The sequence below is a fragment of the Aulostomus chinensis genome, chromosome 8, assembly GCF_037954235.1.
Source record: "Aulostomus chinensis isolate RoL2024-O1b breed Wild chromosome 8, RoL_Achi_v1.0, whole genome shotgun sequence".
Lineage (NCBI taxonomy): Eukaryota > Metazoa > Chordata > Actinopteri > Syngnathiformes > Aulostomidae > Aulostomus > Aulostomus chinensis.
In genome coordinates this window covers 29,821,454-29,843,408 of record NC_141327.1, presented here as the reverse complement: position 1 = coordinate 29,843,408, position 21,955 = coordinate 29,821,454, and the positions used below count along the sequence as shown (strand labels likewise).

Below are 21,955 nucleotides of genomic sequence, written 5' to 3'. Positions count from 1 at the left end.
CATGCAGACCTCTCAACCTCTTTCTTCCTTACATCTGCTATTTAATGTGGTTTATACTTGGGTTCCAACAAGCGTCCACACACAGCCGCTCTGGATTTATATTCATGGAGGAGTAAACAATGTGTGTAGGGGGAATGTTTGCTTTACACAACACTGTCAGAAGGTTTGGACTCCCACAAGTGAAACAGCGATATTTTCTTGTGGGAACATCATATGAGTGCGGCTGCCGCTTGTGGAAGGTGACATGCAGAACCAAGTCCAGGCTCAGGAGGAGAATCAGCAGCTGCCGCCGCCAGACTCAGGTCTTTGTCTTCTTTCATTTGAAACTTACTGAACAATTTTCCTCCTACCAGGCTGGACTAACAGGTCCCTAAAGACTCTCCAGCTGGTCCAGAACACTGCTGCCCACGTGTTGACTAGAACTGGTAGCAGAGACCAGGTCTCTCCTGGACTGCTTCTCTGCATGGCTCCCTGTCAGATTCAGAACAGAATTTAAAATTCTTCTTCTACCATCAAAGTCCTCAACAGTCAGGCTCCTTCATCCCTGACAGAGCTCCTAGTCCCCTATGATCCAGCTCGAACCCTTCACTCCCAGGATGCAGGGTTCCTGCTGGTTCCTAGAGTTCTAACAGTAGAATGGAGCCAGAGCCTTCAGCTATCAGGCTCCCCTCCTGTGGAACTGTCTCCCAGTTTCAGTCCAGGACCCAGACCCCCTCTCTAGGTTTAAGAGCAGACTTAAGACCTCCTTGTTGATCAGGCTTATAGTCAGGACTGCTTAGGCTGGCCCTTAGATCTGCTGCTCTAGGCTCAGACTGCTGGGATCTCCCATGATGCACTGGGCTTCTCTCTCCTCCTCCTGTCCTCATACGTGTTACTAACTCCTCTTCTTCTCCCCTCATCCCAGATCCTGGTGCTGCTGGAGGAGGCTCCAGACCTGAAGAGGCTCCACCTGCCACCCGTAGCTCCACCTGCTCACGTCCCCGTCTGTCCATCAGTCTCTCTTCCTTTCTCTCTCTCTTTGTCTCTGTCCCTCTCTCCTTCTGTCTCTCTGTCTTTGTCTCTGTCCATCAGTCTCTCCTCCATTCTCTCTCTCTTCATCTCTGTCCCTCTCTCTCCTTCTGTCTCTCTGTCTTTGTCTCTGTCCATCAGTCTCTCCTCCATTCTCTCTCTCTTCATCTCTGTCCCTCTCTCTCCTTCTGTCTCTCTGTCTTTGTCTCTGTCCATCAGTCTCTCCTCCATTCTCTCTCTCTTCATCTCTGTCCCTCTCTCTCCTTCTGTCTCTCTGTCTTCCTCCATTCTCTGTCTTTGTCTCTGTCCTGCTCTCCTGCTCTCTCTCCGTCCCCACTGATCCTGGATCTGCTCCACCTTCCTGCTGGTAAAGGAAGGTTCTGGTGGCTGCTGTTGCAGGATGTGCTGCTGATGGAGAATTGTTGGGTGGAGGTTCATTGAAGGAGGGAGGTGCTGGACCTGCTCTACTTGGACAGAGTCAGGACAGATCTGCTAACACAGATAAACCTGACTTGACTAAAGAGTTGCATCTTAAAAACCCTCTGAAAGCTGATGATTGACAAATGTTGTGCACACAAGTTTGAGGTTCCCTCATGATCAAAAAAATTTGAAGAAAAATGCTTTTTCACATCTGAGGCTCCATTTTTGAACACTTGTCACTGCTTTGAAACATTTACAGTAAGATTAACTCAAGTGTGCGTATTCATGAAGGAGTGAGGAGGAGAGCTTCAGTCCAACTGCAAATGAGTCGTTCAAACTTCAGATTGGAACATTCATCACAGGAGGCAACGCCGCTGCGACTGTCAGAGCTGCAAAACAACGGCTAAATGTGACCAACGACTCGTCTCTGACAGAAAGTTTGGTCTGATAATATTTGGTTGGTCTCTCTCTCTCTCACACACACACACACACACACACACACACACACACACACACACACATACAATTGGAGCTCCGGTTCTGGTGGGTTCTTGACCCTTCTGAGACAGAAACAGAGACGGATGTTAATAATAGATAATAATAATAATAATAATAATAATATGAATAATGCCTTTTACTTCACAGCGCCTTTCTCTGCACTCAAGGACACCGTACATGAAATCCATCAAAAACTCACCATCACTGCTCTCTCCATACACAGCACTCACTCACTCGCTCTCTCTCTCTCTCTCTCTCTCACTCACTCTCTCTCTCTCACTCACTCTCTCTCTCTCACTCCCCTCCAAAAGTCCCTGAGGCCGAGCAGCCGATGCGGTGCAGAAATGTTGGACCAGGTTCGCCCCCCACCACCACCACACGACCCCAGCAGCTCCAGCAAGATCCTGTATTGTCAGAACACACACACACACACACACACACACACACACACACACACACAGAGCAGTTGATTGGGTTCTGGATTTAATGGCCAAACAACGAGTTGTTTGTGGTTCTTTCATGTGCTGATACGTTCATGTGAGGAGGCGGATCAAGACGCGCACACACGACAGACGCAAGCCTCCTCCCTCCCCTCCCTCTGAGATCAAGACTGGCCGCGCGTCTGGACGCCCACAGTCCAACAGGACCGAGTGAAGCCTGGGGAGACACCACTCGGACCGTGGGCGTCTGGAGGAGAACCGATGAGAGAGTGAGACAGAAGTATTTTCAGATAAATGGATCTGACGGATCCGGCTGAGCCTTCCACCAAAACTAAAGCTGCAGTTTTCACTGATTAGGCGATTCAGACATCTTGAAAATCATAGAAAACTTAAGATTTGGGTTTGAGGATTTGGTTTCACCCAATGAGACGCATATTTGAGTTCGCCATCGTTGGTAGGACACAGAAACTCAACCCAGACATCTGGAAGTGTAAAAGCTGGTGATTAGGAGCAGTGAGATGATCAGACGCAGTCTCAGTTTTGAAGCTCTCCTGGTTTGGTGGTTTGTGTTTCTTGTGTTTTAGGTTGAACTCTTTCCTGTTTTACTTTGAAGTCACTTCCTGCCTGAGTCTTAGTTTTCTTGGTACTTGCTGTCTTTGTGGGTCACTCACCTGAGTCCTCTCCGTCCACCAACCCCTTCAGTCTCAGCTCCGGTCCCGGACCCCCCGGATCTCCTGCCCTCTGCTGGTTTTAATTTGGATTTCAGTTTCAGTCACATTGTCTCGTTAACGTCCCTGTGTTGTCTCCCTCAGCATCATTGCGCTTCATGCGTTGTTAGTTATTTTGTTATTTTTTGTTGTTTTGAACTTGATATCAAAGATTTCGGGCCCCGCTCAAGCGATCTCTGGGGGTTGGCGTTGTGTGAGCGCCGTGCGTTCATGGCGCCTTCGGCCTCATTCTGGTATTAAGAGGGTGAGTCATCAAAGCACTCAAGGGACCGACGACATGTGATTGTTCATAGGTGTGTTTTGGGCGTGACATCACTCAAACCAATCAAAGCGCCCCGTGCTCCCTCTGAAGCCCAGGTACCACCAGGACTCGGTGGGCTGCTGTTTCAGAGTCGCACACATGCCACCTCAGGAGACGTGAGCGCTCCCCACCTGGAGAAACAAACCTGAGTAAAGATGGCCGCCGGTCTCCTGCCTGGTCCTCTGTGCATCTCCCTGCACCAACATCACTTTTTTCTTTGGTTCTTGTGCAATAACACAAAAAACATACAATAACAGCACAAGACAGGTGAGACGTAAGCAACAGCGACGAGACAAAACACTGCAGCAGCTCCACAACCGTGATGACAAACACAACCCCCCCGTACGTCTCACCCAAACAACCAGCCGGGAGTTTCCAAGAGGGCCAGCGTCTGCTGTCAAACTGACGGGACAGGAGAGACAAGCACCCTCTTAACCTCAGCTCACACTGTGTCTACACACACACACACACACACACACACGTGATTACGTGTAAGGTGGGAGGCTTGAACGCCCTCCAGCTGCGCCGGTGGTGGCAGGCGTCTTCTGAACAATACACGATGGCTACATGTTTTTGGCATGTTTGTGTTTCCTATACTACCGAGACCACGGCGGTGTGTGACGACTCTGAAGATGACGGCTTCATTCATGAAGCCCTTCAGGAGGGTCGTACCAGCACGAACGGATGATCCAGAGGGAAACGTCACATCAGGGCGGATCTCTTACGAACCGTTTTCTACTGATATCAATGTGCTGATGAATTTGTAAAGATGTCTGTGATAACTTTACAGGATAATTACTTGATGAAAAAAACAGGTAAAGTTTGTGAATGGTAAAAATTGTTTATGTTGATTTCCCAAACATTTGGGGAAACCCCTAAACTGGATATTTACAGTTTTACTTCCTCAGCATGGATGACAGATGAGCAGAGATGAAGAGGCTTCATCAAATTTGGCTGCTAGACGGCTACATGAACATAGGAGGGATGGCGGCCCAGGAAAGGATCACCGCCGTGGTGACCGGCTGGTTTTTCCCAGTAACTACAGCGGTGATATGCAGCGACTCAGAACACTTGTCAGAGGTGAAAAGGGTTATGAGGTTGTTCAAGGCCACAAATCCCTGTTCAGCGAGAGGGGTTCCCACGCCAGTGTGGTCCTGTGTTTATTCAAAATGACTTGAATTGTAAGGTTGGTGAAGAAAAATAGCTTCAACCTTTTCTGCAGCAGGAGTGTGGTGAGATGGAATCCCTCGGCTGTCTCACGATGCTGCTGTGAGTCCTGCAGGCACTTTTCTGTCCACAATTCTGACTTCTGACCTCCTGGTCAGAAAAGATGAACAGAAATGAAAGAATCGTATAAAATGCACTTTTATATTTCAGAGAAACCAGGAGGAAGCAGGAACGTCTCTCGCGTCTTGAATGGCTGCTAGAAGTAAGCAGTTAACCGTCAAGAGTCAGCAACTTAAACATTAACGTATGCAGGGCTTTGGTTCAACAGGGCATTCTGCCACATTTGTCCTAAATAATCCATTCAGAGTGACACAAGTGACTCTATTTTAATTCCAAGTAATTACAGACCCTCTTTTCTTGTGTGCTCCTTTAATTAAAGACAAAGCAGTTGTAAAACGAGGAAGATTCCCATCCTTCTGAATGCGAGGCCACAAACGGCTGGTTAGACTTGCACATTCATAGCGACTCCACTAATTATCACGATAATGGAGGGAAGCCAAATACACAGTGATACTGAAATAGACAGAAAGGACTTTTCTTTTCTCGGGAGACATGACGTGAGTGGATGTTTCTGTCTGGCATCGGTTCTGATCTCCACAGGGTTCACCAAGCAATCTACCAATCAAATGTCACACTCTTCATGTGACGTTATGTCCAGTGACTGTTAAACTCCTAAAGGGACACAAGTCAGATTAGAAGATAGCTAGTTAGCTTGGCACAATGGCTGGTAGTGGGTGGGAAGGGTTAGCATCAGCTAGCTAAGGTTCAGGATGCTGGTTAGCTTAGCCCAGTGGCTGGTAGTGGGTGGGGAGTGTTAGCATCAGCTAGCTCAGGTCCAGGATGCTGGTTAGCTTAGCCCAATGGCTGGTAGTGGGTGGAAGTGTTAGCATCAGCTAGCTCAGGTCCAGGCTAGTTAGCTTAGCCCAATGGCTGGTAGTGGGTGGGAAGTGTTAGCATCAGCTAGCTCAGGTCCAGCTAGTTAGTGTAGCCCAATGGCTGGTAGTGGGTAGGAAGTGTTAGCATCAGCTAGCTAAGGTTCAGGATGCTGGTGTGTCCAGCAGGAACCCTCCCCCTCCTCATCATCAGTAGCAGCAGTCGCTCTTCTAGTCCTCAACAAACCTTTGGTTCTGTTGACCCAAGTTCCAATGGAGCTTTGGAGGTGCTGCGTCAAATCACTGCGCCCAGTCAGCAAAGTAGTTCCGGCTACGTGTCTGATTCTACCACTACAACGTCTCCTCATGTTAAACTGGTATTCATCAGCTCCAGACCTCCATTCATTCAAACAACACTCTCAAGCTAACACTTTTCTTGATGTTTTTGCAGGTTGTTTTTTAACCTCTGACCTGAGAGATCGTCCTCAGCGAAGCTGCGGTTCATCTTACGTGTCGCCGTTGTTGAAATCAGAGCAGTTATCACTAGGAATTGTGTTCATGGTGATTCGGTCCAACTGTGCCGGAACCTCTTTCATACTCGTTGCAACAGAATAAAACAAATCTGTTCTGCTTTATTGGCTGCAGTAAACTGCGGTACATGCAGAGAAGAGAAAGCGTTGGTCCTCACAGTTGATGATGAACGTTTTCAGCTGCACCTGTGAAACGTCTGGACATACTTCCAGGCGTACGTGAGAGTTTCAGCGGCGGGTGGTGGGCTCGGGCTTGGCTGAGGTCTGATCCTGCCAGTTTTTGTCTGTTAGCATCTGATATTTTCCTCTGTGCTCATGTCCCAGATTCTCCAGCAAGAATGATTTTGTTTCTTAGCAGACGTTCACTATAAATAATCAGCTCTTAATTGATTCTCCTGGTTAACTGAATGAAAACAGATCATCGGGGCTGAATCAAACCACACCTGCATCATGGGAACAATCACACAGGGCTGGGCTGCATTCCTGACCCAACACAGCACTTCTGGCTTAGTGCAGAGATGATAAATCAAACAAACCCCTCCCAACCAGCGAGCGGCAATATTTCTTTGCACTCTGGCTTCTCTTTTCTCTGGCAGAGGGAAGCGCCAACTGAGATCTAAGTTGCTCAGCTTTGGAAGTCTGTGATTACTTGTCTTTATCTGTGAGAATGAAAATGTTTTAATGGAGCTGGAACAACAAATGGAGCGTAGCGCTGGCTCAGGCAGGCCGCACGCTCAGCTTGTAGCTTAGCCACATCAGCTGATGATCAGCTGATTCCCCTCCATGTCATTCAAGGTGCCTGTTTTCCTTTCCTTTCATTTCCTGCCTCCTCTGTTTGCTGCCTCCTCCTTCGCGTGCCCCCCATATGCTGACGGAGGGGCAGGAAGGTCCCAGAACGGAGACGCACCAGCAGATTAAACTGACAGCAAATTATCAGCGTTTTAAATTATAACACACATTGATAAAATACACAAAAACTCATATGCACCAGAGCGCTGCCCCTAAAAGTGACCACACATTATCACACTGGTTGAGGCTCATCTCACTCCTGCTGGCGGTTTTGATGACATCACAGGACCTGTATGTCAATATTGTCCCATCACATGTTTTCAGGAGCAAGGATGACCTTTGAAGCTCAATCCATTGACCTTGATGTGAAACACAAATATCCTGTTACATGGCCCAACGGGAGCCTCGCTAGCGTCATCGCTAATGTTGCAGAATATTTGGAGAAAACATGTTTTGCATTATTAAAAAACAACAACTTGAAATATTCCTGCTAGCTGCTAGCTGCTCCTGCGCTAACATTTACGGTTCTCAGGTGCAAAATGAACACAGCGGCGCTTCAAGTGTGGTTGGTTTAGCCATGTTGAAAGGAAATGAGCTCATGTTTCAGATCATTTTAGTCTGACAACCAGTCGGATTCTGAAATAAGACACACACACATACACGCACACACACACACGCACGCATGCACACACACACACGCACGCACACACACACGCACGCACTCACACACACGCACGCACTCACACACACATGCACGCACTCACACACGCACACACACGCACGCACTCACACACACGCACGCACGCACACACACACGCACGCGCGCGCACACACACACACACACACACACACATTCAACTTTCTAACAGTAGCCAGGTCTCAAGCATTGGTGTCTGTGCTTTGTAATGATGCTCCCTGCTGTGCTTGTGGTTGACCATGATGCCACCACAGGAGACCGGCTGAGGGACCCAGAGGGTGGGAGGGGAGATTTTCTGAAAAATGAGTAATTGGTGTGTCAAAGGCAGTTCGGTCAGGGATCCAAACTGAACTCTGACCAGCGGCGTGCACGAGTGCGCTTCTAGACGCTTGGATTCGTCTGATCTGCATTAAATATGCAAATCTCACCTGGAACTTCATCAAAGTCCACAGAACCTCAGAGGAACTCTTCAGTTATATGAAGCCAGTGCTTCATACTTCACCCTCCGAGTCTACAGAGCTGCAGGGAGGAGGCGGGTTTCTAGTCCTACAGGAAGTGGTCATCTCCTGGTTCCCTCACCGACAGGAGATGACCATTTCCTGGTTCCTCCACCAGCAGGAAGTGGTCATCTCCTGGTTCCTCCACCAACAGGAAGTGGTCATCTCCTGGTTCCGCCCCCAGCAGCCAATAGGATCGCTCCATGTGATTGTGGTGATTGAACCAGTAAATCAGCTCTGGTGAACAAAAGTTGATGATCTTCCAGGTTCAGTTCATCAAGATCATCTTCACTAATGAACCCTCTGATGATGCTGGAAGCCTGGATGCTATGTTAGCAGTGCTAAGCTAACGTTAGCCTACGGAGGAACTGCTCCAGGGTCACATGACTTCAAGGTCACCACCACTGGGCTTCAGGCTTCTTCAGCATCCAGCAGTCTGGTACTGACTGGTGAATCTGACGCTAGAACTGGACCTTCTGATACCCTCAGCAAGTCTGAGCATCTGTTGACTTTGATGAGGAACAGGACGATGATGCAGAGATGCTCGTTTATTTACAGATTTTGTGACTCATTTCTGACTCGCTGACTCACGACAGGGAGGAAACAAGGAAGCGCTAACAGTGGGTTGACATTACAGCCCTCGTGTGAGTGTGCTACATTCTTCCAACGGGTTGTGTTTGGGGTGTGCTCCCCCTGTGGGGCCTCCATGGTGACTGAGGACAACACTGGCTGGGCCCCAGTTGGGTGTCCCACCTGGGAATGAAGCCCACCACTTTTCCCTCAAATGTTACCACATTACCTGCAAAAACAAGAACCATGACGTCCCCAAGCTAAGCAACTACTTCAGTTGCGGTTTTCTTCACCATAATGTGTTTTTGTAGGTTTTAGTTTATTGACAGCCAATCGCAGACTGCTGTCATAAAACCTCTGAGTGTCTTTGGTTTCTGTTGCAGACGTTCAAGGATCCACATTCACGCCGTGAACCTCCATTAATACGTGACTGACTTGCTTGAGTGAATCGACCCACCGCAGGCGATGAGAACGCTGAATCTGTTTGTGCTTGTGTGAAGCACTGATAAAAAATGTTTGATGGTTCTGATATTTGGATTTTGACTGGAGTCTAGGGTTGCAAGAGGACGTGAATAATGAAAGTTTAGAAGTCTGTTGGAGGGTCCAACAATGTTAAGGTTTCCCGTGTTTGTAGTTCAAAAAAACTCGACGCGCACAGAAGCATGACTCTTCCTCTGAGGAGCGAAGGACAGACAGCAACATCGCGTCAGCCTTCTGACACTGCTGACCCGTCCACCTCTTTGTCATCTCAGCGTACTTTTGGCAAAACAAACAGCGTCCCAGAGTTTTTGGTCCATAGGAACCGTTGACTTTTTCTAATAATCAGAAAACCACTTTAACCCTGATAGTTATTTTCTCATAACTATGAATCAAACCAAACCCTAAAATATATGTTTTGGAAGCAGGAAAATTGCTAGCTAGGCTGAAGGCGCACAGGCTACTTAGTCAGCATTACAAGACTGGAGTGAAAAGTCTGAAACACATTAGCAGGCATGAGGTCATCGTTAGCCGGCCCAGGCTGCCGGGACTGATATGAAAGCACCACATGGAAAACATGTGGCAATCTGGCAATCTGATACGAAATCTGGGGTCAGTCTTTTAATAGTGTGTGAGTCAGGGAACATCTCCTTGACCCCCAGAGATGGACTTAAAATATATAGGTGAGCACCCCCCCCCCCCACACACACACACACACACACACAGGCCCACATGCATGTGGCAGTGATCTGGAAGCCTAATTAGAGGAGGATGGGGGTGGAAGCACAGCGAGGGTGAAATTGGACGAGAGGTTCCTCTGATTGAGGGGAAATGGGAAACAGGCTGGAAACGAGGTTAGCCTTTAGTCTTACAAACACGCACACGCACACGCACACGCACACGCACACGCACTGCCGCAGTGAATGATGGTTACTGGATGAGTAATAAAGATGTCTGCGTTGGCTCAGTGCTTGTTGCAGATGTATCCCCTGTGATTACGGCCTCCACTCCCTGGATGCCAATATCCGTTGGCCCAAAACATGCGAGTCTGCAGGCTAAAGAGTGAATCACAAGCTAATCTGATTTGGGTTACTTTCTCTAGTCTTCTTTTTGGGCTGTGCACTATGTTAGGCGCCCCCAATGGTGACCCAAGACTATTGCTCGTGTGTCCCTGTCTCTCCGGTGTGTCGGGTTTCCTTGACGGGGAGGAAATACTTCAAGGTGGCAGGAACTTTAGTCTGATCTTCAGGTTCTCTTTTGTCCTTCTGCTCAGCCAGTAGGCGAGCTTTCACTTTAGGTTATTTATAGCAGGCTAGAGAGGGCTGCAGGGTGGTGCAGTGGTTAGCAATGTGGCCTCACAGCAAGAAGGTTCCGGGTTCGAGTCCCGGCTCTGGCGCGGGATCTTTCTGGGTGAGTCTCCATGTTGTCTGCGTGGGTTCTCTCTGGTACTCCAGCTTCCTCCACAGTCCAAAGACATCAATTTGGGACGAGGCTGATTAATTCTCTAAATTGACCGTAGGTGTGAATGTGAGTGTGAATGGTTGTTCGTCTCTGTGTGTTGGCCCTGCGATGGACTGGTGACCTGTCCAGGATGAACCCCGCCTCTTGCCCATCGAGGCTGGGATAGGCTCCACCCCCCGACCCTTACTAGTAAGGAATAAGTGGAAGACAAAGATGGATGGATAGCAGGCTAGAGGAAAAACATCCAGGTCTGACGCCCCCTGTTGGGGTTTTTTTTGTCTTTGTTTAGGTTAATCAGCTGACGCTGTAGCGTGTAGAACGATTAGTACAGTCGAAACTGATGAGTCGCTTTGATGGGAACACAAAGTGTTGGTAGAAACTCAAAAGGGACAAACAGAAGATGATCTTATTCACGGGGATACACAACTCCAAGAGTCTGTCCATCCATCCATCATCCATCCCTCCATGTTCCCCCTCTTCTCCTGTTCAGGGTGGTGGGGGTGGAGCCTATCCCAGCAGCCTTCCCCCTGGACAGGTCACCAGTCCATGGCAGGGCCAACACATAGAGACAGACAACCATTGGCTCTCCCAGCCACGCCTACGGTCAATTTAGAGTATGGATTAACCTGGTCCCTCTTGATGTCTTTGGACTGTGGAGGAAGCTGGAGTACCAGAGAGAACCCAGCAGGAACAGGGAGAACATGGAGGCTCACCCAGAAAGACCCCGTGCTGCAGCCGGGGCTCCACCCACAACCTTCTTACTGGGGAGGGGGCACAGTGATGACCACTGCTCCACCGTGGTTCAGCGGACAGTTCCGAGGTCAGCAAGATTGCGGTGCTACTACGGGTTCTATGGAGCTCTTCTGGGACACACATTCGTGTAACTGATCACATCCAAGATCGGATATTTGGCCAACACAACAAATTCAATGTGAACAGAATGAAGGATTCGTGCAGCCACAGTTGCTTCTGTAGAGCCCAACTCGCCTCAGAGCAGCTTCAGTCCTCCATCTGTAACCTTGAGTGTCCTTGAGATCCAGGGAGCCTTCTGGGAACAAAGCAGACAAATTCCAGGCTTAGTGCTCGCCACATAAAACAGACGTTTCCCAGTAGACGGCCCAGCAGCACCAGTGAATAATCCCAATGAACCAGGCCTGGGATGGGTGTCTTCCAGACATGGAGGGTCCTAAATCTCACACCCTGTCACCAACTTCCTGTCACAAAGAAGAAACTATTATGTGCAGTCAAGGTTTGAGTCAATCACCAGGACACAATCCTCCCTCAGCCAGGGACGGTGGCATGAAGCCCCCTGCACCTCCTCTCAACTCTGCTTTGGACCTTTTGTCAGACTGTGAGGTTTCTGTCATGCCAGATGAAAACTAATTCCAGTCCCCATGATGCCTTCTCACTTTTCCCAGTTACTCAGAGCAACCAGCTGTCACTCACACATGATTGGCAGATGGGCAGTTTTAAGTTTCTATAGTCAAAGGTCTATGTAGCTTTCTGCCTTCACGCTGAGGCGAGGTCCACCAATGTCTCTGAGTTGGACGTTTCATCCAACATCTAATTGCCTTTTATTGACTTTTGTAAAGTCGCCTGTCTGAAGCAAATCTGCCACTTCATCACGCTGAAAGGCTCTTTGTGGTCTCTGTTCCCGCTCTGCTCTAACATGATGTACAGCCGTGTATTTGCATGTTGCTCTGAATGCTGGAACTTGTTCTTAGCTTGGTGCCAATCTCTGACACATGGCTTTTGAAAGTATTTCAACAGTCCGAAGTGCTGAAGAACACTTTTCAGAACATTTAATCCTTTGAAGGAAAATAAAGGTGGACATGGAAGTTATTAAACTGAGGTTGGTTTCATTCTTCCGAGTAAAATTAAAATCCAAAACATATAAATTCAAACAACACGACAGTGCAGGAATGAGTCCTGTACAACCCTCAAATAAGTCTCCAAGTCAACGGCCTGAACTCAGGTTTGTGGTTACCAGCAGAACCATCACCAATTATGTCTGAGCGTCTAAAGGAGCCTACAGAGGTCGTGGAGGTCATTAAAGGTCATCAGTGGTGGTGACCTTGAAGTCATGTGACCCCAATGGAGCTCCTTCCTAGGCTACCGTTAGCTTAGCACTGCTAACCGTAGCATCCAGGCTTCCAGCATCATCAGAGGGTTCATTAGTGAAGACGATCTTGATGAACTGAACCAGGAAGATCATCAACTTTTGTTCAGAGCTGATTTACTGGTTCAATCACCACAATCACATGGAGCGATCCTATTGGCTGCTGGGGGAGGAGCCAGGAGATGACCACTTCCTGTTGGTGGAGGAAGCAGGAGATGACCACTTCCTGTCGGTGGAGGAACCAGGAGATGACCACTTCCTGTTGGTGGTGGAGCCAGGAGATGACCACTTCCTGTTGGTGGTGGAGCCAGGAGATGACCACTTCCTGCTGGAGGAGGAACCAGGAGATGACCACTTCCTGCTGGACTGCAAACCCACCTCCTCCCTGCAGTTCTCTATTACATCTGGCAAAACTCAATGGATACACAAAATTCTGAGAGTGAATCACTGACATGATTGGAATATATCAAGAATAATAAGTATATAACGTTATTACAACAAACTGAAGAAATGTTGAGGTTGAGAATATTTTCCCAGGAAGAAACTCTGAATGTCTCCCATTCTTCTGCTGTGATAAAGAACACATGGAGACTGCAGAACCAACCTAGAAGTCTTAATAACTAACAGACACACAAACCAGGCAGCAAACCATGTAAACAGCCGACAGGGACTGGATGGGTTTGACTGTGAAAACAAGACCTTTGGACGAGAACCTGTTCCAAGTTATCAGAAACGTCCGGCTGGTTCTGACAACATTCAGACGGGAGGCTCCCAGCGCCCGTCATCATGCGGTGGGTGGCTGTACGTTTGTCAGGAGAAACACTGCTGCAGTTTCAAGGTCAGAACATTGTTCATTGTTCGGGTTTGGGTTTGTGTGACGGCCAGGAGGAGGAGGAATGGTAGAGGGAACATACCTGCATTTTTAGCAGGAGGAGGAAATTCTTTACATTTCCAGTGAGTGCAGTTTTAAAATGCACTTACTTCTGAAAAATAAACAACTTGTAAACGTTTTTCGAAGCTCATATAAGTGATGATTTAAGATCATTGATAACTCGATGCCGGCTCGTTCTGCAACGTAAATGATGTTGGTTGTGTTTTTGTGTAATTTTACGAGTCGGTTCTTATTCTGTAGTCTCATAAACATGTTTCAAAGTACTTGGACTCCAACAAGTAAACCAGCAGCCTCCCTCCTCTGTTCTTCTGTCCTGTTCCTGCAATCACAGGGGGAGATAAGCGGGACCACCCTGGTCCCAGCTGAGGTTTGCAGTTTTTACCCACAGGGTATTTACAGAGGCGGAGGAAGATGATGTGACATGGCAGCTCACGCTTCGCGACATAATGAGTGAGCAAGAGTGATTTACTAATACAAGAGGGTACCATAATAACTGGGCCGGCGAGGATTTATTGCGCCACGAAACCTGGAAGGAGGCTGGAGACGTTCAGGACTCCTCACACGAACTTTAGCACTCAAGACGTCAGTAAAACTTTGGATTTTTCTTCCTTTCACTACCGGTTTGTTCTTCAACGGCCCTCAGTTGAAACACGACTGGAGGCAGAGGAGATCCTTGAAGTACTCACACTTACTCTGATATGCACTGAAAATAGAAGGAAATGTAGTACAAGTATTGAAAGTACTCACCCCAGAAAAATGTTTTATTTGCTATGGTTGGATCAGCAGAACTCAGGGGTGAGCACAGCAGCACCTTGCGGGCGGAGGTGGAGTATTTCATCATCTTTAGATCGTTACTGGCTTTGTGGATTCATCTGCTTGCAATAATCAAGGATTGATTAAGAAAAGGACAAAAACTAATTCAGTCCCATTTCCCGATGCTTGTTTTTGAGCAGCAAATCGTCCAAAACCTCAAAATCAATGAAACAATTGCTAGGTTTTAAACGGTGAGACTTCTGCTTCAGAAGGGACTGAAATGATTGACAGATTCTTGTTGCTGATGTTTACACGAAATGACACATTTTTGTGCACTGGAACAAAATCTTGACTTTCGCTGGAGAGTAAAGCTGCTAAATAACTGCAGTAACATAACAAGCACAGTATTTCCATCTGAAACGTCATGAACTGAAGTACATTTACCTCAAATGTGTACTTGTACAGAGTAATTGGCCTGGTGTCCGTGGGTCAAACACCACACAGCAGTCCTGATGTCTGACATGTTCCTGTTGTGATGACGACATCTGACATTTACAAGTGTTGACACGTTCGTTCCCCAGCTGAATGACAACGTTCCTGATCTTTGTGTAGTTGGAGAACCTGGTTTGATGGGAACACTAAAGACAAAGTAAACTCTCTTGTCCCGCTTGGGCAAACTTGTATTGATCATCATCCCGAGCTTCTGGACAAACAATGAGGAAGTTGGAAGAATTCAGGTTTGAGAAATAACTTACATTTGTTATTTATTTAATTTAAATCGTTTTCATACAGTTGTGGTGCCAGGGCACAACAACACAGTGCATTTGAATCTGGATGACACCTGCTCCACCTTCCTGACAAACGTTTCATACCATTTCTTAATTTTAGATAAAGTGACAACAATTTAACAGCTAATCCAAACGTGGTGGAGCCCACAGAGCTTCTGTTGCTGTCCTGCTCACACCAGTCAGGTGTAACAGTTCTGGGCGCACGTCCGTGTCCTGGATGCATTTCCTGGTTTGCTCCAAGTCTTCTTTTATCAGAGTTCTGCGGTGAGAAAACACCTGAACAGGTAGCAGTGTCGCTAAGTTTCTCGTGTGGTCACGCTGGTTCGTTACAGACCGTCAACACAGTCAGAGCAGCAGTCATGACAGCAGCTCCAAACAGGCACCAGTGAGGAGAGCTCCACCACAGACGCCCGGTCACTTTCCCAGTTAGGAGTTCTCGAGCGTCACCTGGCCGTGGTGCCGGCGGTCCGGTGGCTGTGAGGGTAGACATGGCATCTACATGGCTTGCCAGCATCAGCACAAATACCATCATGCTGCCCTCTCGCCCAGCGCCCACACGCTGGGGAAGTGAGTGAGGCCCAGTGAGTGGACGTCTGTTCTTTTACCATGTTGACGGTTTCCACCTGAGGAGAGAGCAGCGATTGAAGTGAAGCCTTTCCATCACCATGAGTTTAAGTGAGGTGCAGTGGACACGCTGCTCCAGACAGGAAGTTGCTGTGATTCATTATCAACATGCGCCAGGGACTGAAGTTCCCACCTGCTGCTTCACTCTCAGATGAACATTTTCTTTAGTTTAGACAAGAAGCCCTCTTCCTTCTGCTGCGTATCCTGTCCCCCTTCTGAGCTACTGGACTTCGCACCAGAACCTGAGGATCTGCTGCCCCCTTCTGGACACAAACACATACTGCATCAGCTGCAGGAATGATATTCATGCTCACACAGTAATAGTTACTATGATTCTGAATCTTAACCTTGCCAGTAGGAGGAAAAAGTTATTCTACTGTGTAGTATTAAAGCAGCACTTCACCCAAAAAGCGTATTATCCAGTCTCACACTCACAAATATCTGTCTTGATCTCACACAGGCATTTTCTCTTCTGCATGACTTCCTGTGTCTCCAAACCTCTCCAGGTCGTCGTCTGGCTTGATCACGTCTTCTTGGTCCGGCGGTGCGGTCAGTAATCCACAAACGCTTTGATTTGGGCTTTAAAAACCTTCTGCTCTCACATGTCCAGCTCCCGCCTGCTCCCGCGAGCACCGAGTCGCTCCAGCAGTTTAAAGTCTGTCTCCACTTGGATCAGCAGTTCTTGTCATCCACCTGCTCATGTGAGATTTCTGCTGGGTCCTAACGCTGTCCGCTATTTCGCAGCTGCTGCCTATCTGCTTCTACGGTATTAAGAGTGTCTGGACGGGCTGAACGGCAGTGCAACTGACCTGAGGACGGGCTGACGCCGTTGACACTTCCCTGAACGTCCTTCTCCTCTTCTGCATAACTCAGCATCAAGGAGCGCTGCCTTCGGGTCAACTTGCTGCAGCAACAACACGCCACAAACACAACGGACATCATTTAAATGAAATAACTTCCAACAGGCTGCCTCAGTGGGCTCAGTACAGACATTCTGGATGTTCACGCCTGACATCTGGCGTCTGTGCGGCTCTCACCTGGGGACTCGGATCTTGATATGAGCGTAGTGATCTCCGTAGCTGTAGCTGTTCATCCTCCGAATGCCTTTCCCATGCAGCCGGATCACTTGGTCCGCCTGGCAGCTGGCGGGAATCTGAAAACAAAGATGCTCATCAGTGAATAAAGAGCTGAACGACATGGTTCTCATCCAGGAGTGAAGCGCAGCGCCACATTACTGCCACAACACCGAGACAGAAAAGGAACTCCAAGTGTTTACGGAGTAAAAAGGCGATTAAATGTTGACAGTTTGCTCCGTCGCCGCTGGTCCCTTCAACCAGGACGACAGCGGAGGGTGAGCACCTTCATCACTGAACTTACGCACAACAGCTCGTGAAGAAGCTCCGGTTGAAAAGTTCCTTGTGGCGTGAAGATGAGTGGAGCACAAAATAAGACTCGTATCCCAGCAGCCTCTACTCTGACCATGTGATGTGTGTTCGCCATGTTTGGTGAACTTGACTTTGTTAATAAAAGATGCACGTTTGTTGCACCGTCTGCCCTGAACAGAACCGAGCTGACCGCTCTAGAAAGCTGCCAGGTTCTCACCACGATACTGATGGTCTCGTAGAGGCCCTGAGCCTTCGCCGTACCCCCCAGGACGGCCTGAGCAACAGAGATCAACACGTCTGAGTGGATGTCTGTCCCGCTACGCCGGAACACAGGGCTCTGCTGGACCTGCACACAGACATTTGAAGTAGAACACATCTCGTACTACCAAACTCCCAATATTCCTGCAACACGAGAGTAAAACTCACCCTAAATGTGATGAGGATTTCCTTTGATCCTACTGACATGCGCACCGTCTGGCCATGATCCACGCCTGCCAGAGAACATCACATGTACCATGTTAGTATTAACATGTACACATACATACACACGGATGAACAGCGGATGGATTCATGAGTAGTATTCATCTCTGTGGTACTCTGTTACGCCCCACTTCCATCCTGCTATTAGTGCCAACTCACCAGCAGGCACAGGAACAGTGACCGTCTGCTTCTTCTTGGTCTGGCCTGAACCTCGACACAGGACACAGTGCGCAATAACGATGGAGCCCCTTCCACTGCAGCGCCGACACGTGGTCCGCATCATGAACGGCCCCGTGTTGACAGACTCCTACAAAGAGCAACACACGATCATGGCGAGGACTTGAGAGGAAGTCCAGGGACAATCGGAGAGGAGAGGCACCTACCATGCCCGTGCCGTTGCAGTAATGGCAGTGCAACACCCTGGTGCCCGGCTCGTTGCCTTTGCCGTCACACCTGGGGCAGGTGTCATTGATGTTCACTGGCAGCTCCTTGTTCGCACCCTTCGCTGCCTCGTTAAACGTCAGCTCCATCACAAACTTTGCAAAGAAAGAAGAGAGAATTTAGTCCCATCAAACATTCACAGGTGCTGGATTCAACTTATAAGGGCCATCAATCAATATCCTAGAGATGAGTTTGCAAATTAGAACGTGACAATAAACATTGAAATGGTCACTCGAGTCCCACGCCCACATCACTCGTCTATGACTCAATGTAGGTCAAGCGAGGCAAAGTTCACGACCAGAGTTACCAAACATGTCGGCAGCAGAAGAGGAGAAAGTGACGGTTTCCTCGGAGCCTTCTGGAAAAGCTGCTTTACTTTTCAATGATTCACACAGCGACGCCACCAAACCTGCAGCTCGACACGAAGTCGTGTGCAAGCTGCTTATGTCCGACTACGTCAAAGTTGAACCTCTGGCTGGTCTGCTTCCTCAGTAAATGTTAATCCGCATTACAAATGCATTCAAACGCCATTTCCTCGCCACACGTCCATCTCACGCTTGCTGATTAACCAGGAGACGGTGGGAGTCGAGGGTCCTGAGACCACGCTGAAGCCGAGTCGATGGGTCCTCACCTCGGGAGGTTGCTCAAACATGCTGTTGACGTCTCCGAAGCCCATCCCTCCAGCAAAATCTCCAAAGATCTTCCTGAAGAGCTCCTCCGGGTCCAGAGAGGCCCGCCCGGCTCGGTAGTACTGCTGCTGGGCTGACTCGCTGCGGTTCGGGTCGAAGCCTGCCGCTCCATACGTGTCGTACTGTTTTCTCTTCACCTCATCACTCAGGACCTACACAACAGCAGACGGCTTTACTGCAGCTGCACAGCTGAAGAGCTGCAGCATTATGGGACGTCTGATCTACCTCGTAGGCTTCGGCCAGCTTAGCAAACTTCTCTTTGGCCTCTGGGTCATCTGGATTGGTGTCTGGGTGGTACTTTTTGGCCAGCTGCAGACGAATAATTTTAGATGAATTAAACCAGCTAAGAAAGGGACGGTAGGGGACAGAGAGGACGGGAGGGGATGGGAGGGGACAGAGAGGTCGGGAGGGGACCGAGGGGACGGGAGGGGTCCTAAAAGGTACCTGGTAATACGCCTTTTTAATGTCCCTCTGCGAGGCCGAGCCGCTGACGCCCAACACTTTGTAGAAGTCCTGCTTGGTTGTGTGTCTGCTGCTGGAGTGGAAACAGCGGCTGGAAGCATCAGGCGAACATCTCCACCCTGCAGAGAAAAGCAGAAGACAGGGAGGCCTTACAGTCTGGTGATTAGTTTCACTCCGGAGGTCTGGAAAACAACAAACCCTGATATCTCAGGTGGAAGCAAAGCGAGGACTGAGGAGCGGCTCCATCTGAATTTCCCCTGGAAATCGATAGAGAACCTCTCCCCTACAGTTCTGCCAGCTGCTACCAACCAGCTCTCATCCAGACCGAAGCCAGAGGCAGCCGGCAGGCGACAACTCCACCTGCACGGAGCCGAAGTGGAGAGGTGTCAGCTAACGCTAGCTAGCTGTCAGCTAGCGCTAGCTAGCTCACCTGCCAGGCGACTCAATGTCACCGAGTCTCCGTGTGTCCAGCTGCCCGGCTCAGCTGCTCTCCCGCCCCGGGCTCCCCGTGGTGCCGCCGCTGGATAAAGTCCTGCATGTCTGACGAACACAACCGCGAAACGGCCGTAACAGCGTCTGGTGGTGACCGATGCGGAGAACCACCGCGCAGCCAGCCGGCCGACGGTAGACGCCATTTTCGCATCACTACCGGTGTCAGCGGGTCAAGGGTTACCTGCGCATGCGCGTAGTGAGCGATTAGGTCCACAACAGTTAACTGGATACATTAAATATTAAGGTTGTTTTTTTTTAATTTTGAAGGTGCGTTTGTCTGTATCTCCTCATTGAAGACCATTTTCTGTGTACGGGGCTCGCTCTCTGTCAACAGTATTTCCTTCGTACACCTGAGATTTATCCTGTGTTGATGATTAGAGTTTAAAACAACATCTAAGCATAAACTATGATGCTTTTAGCCTCCTACAGTTCTGACGAGTGGCTTTGCAAATGAATAAATAAGTGTTTCCATGTTCAGATCCACATTTCAGGCGAGCAAATGGTCTGGTGACCCCAGCAGGAGGTTCGTGGGTCCCCGACCTCCTGAGCCACCAGTCAGGACTCCCTTGTGCACCAAAACCTCTCTGCGTCCTGTAAAAGTCTGCTGCCTTCAAACACTCTTCCTGGTTACTTGTGTTTTCTCTCTTTATGAAATATAACTGCACACAGCCAACATGCGTCTGCATTGATTTGATCCGTAGATAATGATTTTCATTACATTTAAGACAGGAATCTTCCATTGAGTCGTGTGACAGAAGGCGTTACACCTGCATGAACAGCAGATGGTGCCTGAGAGCTGCAAACGACCTTCAGCCGGCTCAACCGACCCTGGCAGCCCCCCCAGCATCAGTGGAGCCTGATCCTATTCCTTCTAGAAGAACCTCACCTCTGACACATTCAGTCTGTCTCTTTGCTTTTGTAGCAAAATCCTGGCTCATCAGACCAAAAATCTTGTGTTCTGCATCACAATCTGACACTCACACACTCATTCTATCAGTTTGCAGTGTTTTGTTTTGTTTTTCCACAGAGTCATCGGTCAATCTTTGACCGGATGGAAGCTGTCCCTTGCTGCCGCTCCCAGCCATCTCCATGGCAACTGGCAGCACAATATGGCGGCTGCATGGGTCTGTGTGGGATGTAGGACCAGAGGAGGCTGACACTCGCCACTCAGTCATGTATCACCACAATATGTTGGTTTATTGCTATGTGAATGTGCAAATGCTGATTGATTGATTGATTGATTGATTGATTGATTGATTGATTGATTGATTGATGGATTGATTGATTGATTGATTGATGGAATGATTCCTCACACGTGACCCAACTGCTGCTCCTCTGATCACCAGATCAGGAGGAGGAGGAGGGGCCCTATAGGCTCCTACAGCTTCACCTCCACAAGCACGCACACACACACACACACACACACACACACACACACACACACACACACGCAGGCACAGATCTTGAGCAGAGGAGCCAAATGTTGACCCACACAGGACCCTGGTGCCTAGTTACAGCTACGTTGTTGTGACTGGAGTGTCATTTTGTGACATTATTCAAGTCAAACACCAAACAGTTGAGAGAACTCGCCTCCTGATCCCAGCTCGCCACAACTTTCAGGCGTTTTTTTTTTTTTTTTTTAATTTTAGTTCATTAAACTTCACTACGTGCAGGGCAGCTTTACAGTTTAATGCATGTGGTCTGATAACATCTGCGTGAGTGGGTTTATGACAGAATTTGCTACCCTGCAAACGCCAAGAAGTTCCTCCATGTCGTCAGGATTTCACCAAAAACACAAAGACGCATGAACAAGCAACAACTCTGTTGTTTCTTGGAGCTTGAAGCTGTTTTCTTCCTGGGACCAAACAATGTTGCCACCAGCTTCTTCTGTACGTGCACAAATTAAATCTAATTCAAGAACTCCAGGGATTTTTGTATTTTTTCACCACAACCTCCCCCCACGTGTGCCCCATCCTACTGGTGCCCCTCATGAGATGTGGGGTCCTGTCCTCCCCCCACAGCCACGGAGACGTTCCCATATCTCAAGTGAACATCAGAGTGGAGCAGAGAGAGAGAGAGGATTCACAAAGGGGAACGCTTGATCTGGTCGCCGCGTGAACATAATCGATTGACGCTCTGCTGCTGGAGGGCATGCATGTCAAGGTTGTGACGCCAAAGTGATCTCACAGATGGAGGAACTGATCATCTCACACTCGACCCTCAGCTGCCGATGTCGCTCTGGAGCAGAGGACGAGTCGGCGGCAGCAGAGACAGCAGGAGCGCAGCCGTGTCCAGCGCTCTGTTGTGGAGATGAT

The 21,955-nt window shown here is 48.8% G+C and overlaps 1 protein-coding gene and 1 long non-coding RNA gene across 4 annotated transcripts; one reads left to right on the top strand and one right to left on the bottom strand.

The window, feature by feature from the left end:
- The first annotated feature begins 13,397 nt into the window (after nt 1–13,397).
- Nucleotides 13,398–18,230, top strand: LOC147258028 (uncharacterized). 2 transcript variants are annotated; one of them, XR_015117665.1, is made up of 3 exons: nt 13,398–13,472; nt 13,858–15,016; nt 15,168–18,230. It is a non-coding gene; the product is annotated as an uncharacterized LOC147258028 (long non-coding RNA). The 2 variants fall into 2 exon arrangements; XR_015117664.1 differs by having other exon boundaries at nt 13,409–13,588.
- dnaja3b (DnaJ heat shock protein family (Hsp40) member A3b) lies at nt 15,012–19,802 on the bottom strand. Of its 2 annotated transcripts, none has more exons than XM_086212344.1 (12): nt 19,579–19,802; nt 19,131–19,267; nt 18,912–18,995; nt 18,629–18,838; nt 17,940–18,092; nt 17,716–17,863; nt 17,503–17,567; nt 17,294–17,422; nt 16,729–16,844; nt 16,501–16,595; nt 15,825–15,954; nt 15,012–15,690 (listed from the first exon to the last, which is right to left on the bottom strand). In XM_086212344.1, exons 1-11 carry the CDS (start codon nt 19,781–19,783, stop codon nt 15,839–15,841), a joined length of 1,458 nt encoding a protein of 485 aa, XP_086068470.1. In that variant the 5' UTR covers nt 19,784–19,802; the 3' UTR covers nt 15,012–15,690; nt 15,825–15,838. The 2 variants fall into 2 exon arrangements, with proteins under 2 accessions (XP_086068470.1, XP_086068471.1); XM_086212345.1 differs by having other exon boundaries at nt 15,825–15,951.
- Nucleotides 19,803–21,955: the final 2,153 nt, after the last annotated feature.